Genomic DNA, 5672 nt, shown 5'->3' on the forward strand with positions numbered 1-5672 from the left:
TAATTTTTTTTTTTTTTTTTTTACAAAAACTATTGTAAATGGCAATAAAAAATTATGGGTCATTAAAATGTTAAATAAAAAGAAAAATACATGAAATTATCATGAACTTATTAGTTTAAGAAATACAAACAAGTGGTATTATTTTTAATGACTAATAAAAAAAAAATTCAGCACAATTTAGAAGTCAAAATGTAATTATTTTTTTTATTTTTTTTTTACAAAAATTATTGTAAATGGCAATAAAAAATTATGGGTCATTAAAATGTTAAATAAAAAGAAAAATACATACAATTATCATGAACTTAGTAGTTTAAGAAATACAAACAAGTAGCATTATTTTTAATGACTAATTTAAAAAAAAAATAGTTTTTTTAATGAAATCTTTGGCACATTAGATACAAACATGAATGCAGAAAACTAAATTTATTAACATGCTTCAGAAATATTATGAATATGTGTTTTTACATGCAAGGTAACAATTAGTTCAATAGGCCTACATACATTTCCAGTATCTCTACAATTTGAAGAAAATTACATTATTAATACAACAGAATGTCTTTATTGTCACTACACTATACACTATAAACAGGTTTATTTACAGAGAGATGTTACACATTAGTTATACAAGTTATTGCACAGATTGTTTTGGTCAGTGTATATATTACATTAACAGGATGTTCCGGGTTAGAACATTTACATTACACTTAAGATTACAAGCAAATTGGGTTCAAATTAAATGAAAAAATATTTCACAAATGTACACATTTTTACAATGTCTTAAAAATTCACAGTATTATCAAGCAATAATTGTACATACATCTACATATTAAAACAGGAGAATACATTATATGCACATTACAAGGAAAACATTACACTAGAACCATGATGCATGAGCAAAAACCAATTAGCTGCTACGATATCCAAACCAAAGGCAAACCAATAAAGCACCAGGATAAATAGATTCAACAACACAAGCCAATCCAAGCAAAAACCAACCAACTACACAAACACCTAGATTATCAAGCCTTTATCAATTGCTAATCAGAAAAAAGAAAGCGCACAACAAACTGCATCAAGGACAATGTTGTAAGGCAACACAGCAGCTGAAAATTAAACAGACTAATTGTTTGTTATGTTTTTGTACCTGAAACAACATGCTACCCCTTCGTGGTCACTGAAATAAGTTGGTACAACACATGTGTCAACTTCAAATTTTGAGGACTTTAAATACATGTGATCAATTAAAGTGCCCTGTTCTGTAGTGGGAGAGGCAACACATTGAACAAATCCTTTTTTTTGCATGAAATTTAAAATATTTGATGATTTCAATATGTTGTCATTAAAGTCTCCCACAATAGCGATGTTACTATAGTTCGAATCAAGCCAATTTATCAGTTTGTTTAAATGATGTTTAAAAAGTGTCATTGGGTATGAAGGTGGTCTGTAGATGACAGCAATGAGAATGTCATGTTCTGTAAAATGTTTAGCCAAACATTCCAGATTAGAAGACTGCAATGAGACAGTGTTGTAAGAATGACCGTCTTGACAGTACATTCCAACTCCACCATGTTGTTGTGTCTGCAATTTTACAAGTGCAGGGTTATGGCTACTTTGATAAGCTAAACTGCGTGGTTGACTGTGGAAACTGTAACCTGAAATGTTATGGGTTTGTTCGAGTGACTGTAGATTTAGCCATGTTTCTGTAACAGAAACACAGTGGGGATGGAAGGGCTGCATACATAACTGTAAATCAGACACATGTTGTGGGAGTCCTTGCACATTCATGAAAAACAAGTTGAATACTTGAGTTTCTTGCATGTGCAATGACTGGTCAGTGACCACGAAAGGAAGCATTTTGTCTAATGCTGGCCTAATCTTGCCGTTCCAGTAAATTTTCTTTGGTTCGAAGTTTTGAATTATGAGGCCTTCCAAACTCCTGACACGGCTCAAGGCAACATAGGCTTGACCTGCTGTAAAAGTGTGGTTCAGACCCACCACAGCTTCATCAACGGTAAGACCTTGTACCTTGTGCACTGTGCAGGCCCACGCTAATTTAAGGGGAAACTGCCGCCGCTTCTCCCCCTTTTTATTAGCTTGATCTTCTACTGGTTCTATCCGTGTAGAACCAGTCAGGCCTGGTGGAGTGATAGTCCGGCTTCTCTTCTGTGCGCCAATTAAGTCCTCGTCAAACTTGACATAAATTGCCAGAGGAAGTCTTCTGTTTGGTGGATTGTCTATGTGGGTTACTGTGCCACATACACCATTCACCAGACCATCAGGTACATCCACGTTTTTAATCAGCATTACACGTGCATTGACACCAACAGGCAATTCATCAAGTAGCGAGGTGTTTTTTGTTTTAACAACTCCCTCCGTGAATTCAATCAGTTTACCAGTTTTTTTACTGTAGCTGTAATCTTGTGCTGTGACCGTTATGTAATCCGGGCAGGTGATTCGGACCTGTTCGAGATTGTGTCTTTCCACCTGTGTGTTGGTGGGAAAGATATGCAAAGCAGTGGAGTTTTGTCCCGTTTCACGGCTTCTTAAAAGATCTTCATCTTCTGGGAGCATGGGTGTCTTTCTTGACCGGGTCCTTAAGCGGTTCAGCAGATCTGCAAATGTGGTGTCTTGTTGCCGTACAACCGTTGTCAACTCCGCAATGCGAAACAAGTCTTCCCACAGATTATAACCAACTCGTGCATCATACAAAGGTTTACCTTTTACCGGAGGTAATTGGTAAAAGTCGCCAACTGCAATAATACTAATGTTACCAAATGGGGAATCGCCACTTTGTTTAATCTGTCGTAATCTACCGTGAATGTAAACCAATAAGTTGTATGAAACCATTGAAACTTCGTCTATGATGACAATATGAAGATCGTTGAACTGAACTCTCAGAGTATTGAGTTTGTCTTCACTCAGTGGTACGTAGGGGAGACGGCAGTCCATGCCGATGCTAAACGTGGAGTGAATGGTTGTAGCCTTTAGATTATATGCTGCTATTCCAGTAGGTGCAGTTAGCAAAACGCTAACCCCATCTGGAGTAGAACATAAAGGTGCCAAAAGTCTTGTTGCTTCGTATTGTATCGCTCTAATGAGATGACTTTTTCCAGTGCCTGCTCCGCCGGTTATAAATGTGCGCAGAGGCTCTGGGTTTTGATTCATAATTTTCTGCAAACACCACTGTCGAATTTGGGTGAAAATGGCCATCTGTTGGTCATTTAAGGATCGAATTAAACTTAAACCCTCTTGTCTAGTTAATGTTTTTGCTTTTTCAAACTGGACGATGTCTTCTTTTCTAACAGCCAATTCAGGAATTTGTAGTAACTCGGCATGGACTTCCTCTTCATCTCTTTCCACACCTTCGTCCTTATCTTCCAGCCTTTCAAGCTGTTGGGCAGGGCAGAGGGCACACCATGCGTCTTCCAAATTTGCATTCATGCTGACTTCGTCTTCAATTGCTTCCAAGTCTTCAGTGTGTTTGTCAAATCTCTTTTGATTTGCATCAACTACAGATTTTACAGAACACACAGATCCATTGGAAAGAACAATCTGTCCGCTGTTGTAAAATTCTTCAAATGCAGTATGTGGTGGAGGCATCAGGTCGCTGTCTGCACAATAAGGGAGAAACAGCTGTAAAATACTCTGAAAGAACTGTTCTGGACGTTGTGTTTGAGAGAACCGGGCATATCGAATAACAGCAGGTTGTGTATTAACTCTCTTAGTTATGGCACCCAGAGAGTTTTGGAGAAGAATCGGGTTCCGGCTGGTTTGACCTTTGTACAATACGCGATATTCCGATACAAAAACGGCAATACACATGTCGTTAAATGTGCTGTCATCTGGTCTATTCTTATAACGGTCGGTGATGTTAGTCATCCAAATGTCTTCAGATGAACTGGTTTCCAGTTGCTTTATGGGTTTTGTAAGACGGACAATGTTATCACCTGTGGGAATAAAAGACACTTTGCGGGAAAACTCTTTGAGATGCATTCCAGTCACTCGATAAGCAGCTTCCTGTGCAGACACCTCACGGTTGTTTATATAAACGCTTCCCAGTTTCTTCATAGCGTCTTTAGCATTCTCGTTGCCTTCCAGTGCTTCCTTTTGTGCACTTCCAAGCAACAAGCCCATTTCTTTCTCACCTTTTGAAATGTAGCTCACAATATAAGCCGCACAAGCATAGCCGTCAACCACATACTGAACATCAATATTTGCCTCCCAAATCGACAACAAATCCCAGTTAGCTTGGTTTATCCAGACTTCATCCACTTCTCTTTTTAAAACAATACATGTATGCCCGTCTAAAACTTGATACGCTTCTTCAAAAACATTCTGTGTAATCCCGACTTTTGCTTGCAGTTCTGCGGTGGTCTTTGCAATTTCATTCCGAAGACCATTTTGTAGATCAGACATGATGGTTTGTGCGCGTTCTTTGCCCATCCGAGTTGGATCATCTGGTGGACACACGCACTCTGCCTCTTCATTCTTCAAATGGCATTTCGGACAAATGGGTGTTTGCCGTGCTCTTTTGATGAAAGTCCTCTGAGATGGTGGGCGTGGGAATTTAAATCTGCAGACGGTCTTGTTTTTCCGACAAGTTTTAGAGTGATGTTTAGAGTGGGTCTGTAGAGTTTTAACCATTTCCAATAATTTGGGATCATCTTCTGGAAGCTGGCAGGTAATATATTTATCTACAAAGGCAATGACTTCTTCGTCTGTATTTTGATCAATTCTAGGTGCATCTTGTACCCAGAACAGGGCGTGGATGTGGGCAGAGCCTCTTGCTTGGAACTCTACTCGGTAAAAATAATCAACAATTTTACCAAGGGGATGAGCAGATGACAGGAGAACAAGCTTCAAAAACAATGCCATCTATAGTCAAACATTTGAGCTGCGACCACAGGATTCTTCCTCAGAAGGTTACACCGTTCAGCCCAGTTCAAATCTTCAACAGTCTGTGTTCTTCCCTCTTGGATCAAAAGTGCTTCAAGTAGATTTTGCCAGCGAAGGTCAGCTGCGCTGAACGAACAGAACCAGGTTGGAATTCCCAATTGACGAATCATTGCAAAAACGTCAGACCTGCATTGTCTCCAAAAAGCAGGACTACCCAGTATGGGTGACAAAAAACGAAAACCACCATTAAACTGAACGACGTTTCTTAAAGTATTACAGTCGTTGTCCTGAGATTCACCCGCGCCGATTGCATCAAAATGTCCTTTACGTGTGGCAATAGACACGCAAGAAATTACATTATACAAAATCAGGGTGCCATCAGCATAAAAAAGGTATTCTAGATTGTTTGCAAATCTAGTGTCAGCATTCAAAAGTCTTAATTTGAAATATTTTGCTAAAGTGAGTGGATATTTTCTGGGTGTATGATATGTATTTGTACCGGTCACAAAAATGGCAGGAAAACATTTGGCCTCATTGGTGTGATCATTTAGTGTGCTTACTGGGTTGTTTCCTTCAGCTGGAGCAACACTAATGACATTATCCAAATATTGGTCCAACGTCTCCTGACCCAAGTCTAAAGGCATAGAGCATGTGTCATTGAAAACGCCGTGCTGTTGTTTATCATATAGATGTTCATCTTGTGTGGCTTCTTGTGATGGTGGATTTGTACCTTCGACTGTTGGTTCGTCTTGTTCTTCCTCTTCTTGTTCTTCGGG

The 5672-nt window shown here is 38.8% G+C and overlaps 1 protein-coding gene across 1 annotated transcript; it reads right to left on the minus strand.

The window, feature by feature from the left end:
* Positions 1–333: 333 nt before the first annotated feature.
* LOC129411312 (uncharacterized) lies at positions 334–5023 on the minus strand. The gene has a single exon (XM_055161926.1). The coding sequence runs from the start codon at positions 4873–4875 to the stop codon at positions 1120–1122; it is 3756 nt and encodes a 1251-aa protein (XP_055017901.1). The 5' UTR covers positions 4876–5023; the 3' UTR covers positions 334–1119.
* Positions 5024–5672: the final 649 nt, after the last annotated feature.

This window comes from Boleophthalmus pectinirostris, unplaced genomic scaffold (assembly GCF_026225935.1).
Source record: "Boleophthalmus pectinirostris isolate CB_2022bp ecotype Guang Dong unplaced genomic scaffold, ASM2622593v1 HiC_scaffold_10, whole genome shotgun sequence".
Taxonomy (NCBI): Eukaryota; Metazoa; Chordata; class Actinopteri; order Gobiiformes; family Gobiidae; genus Boleophthalmus; species Boleophthalmus pectinirostris.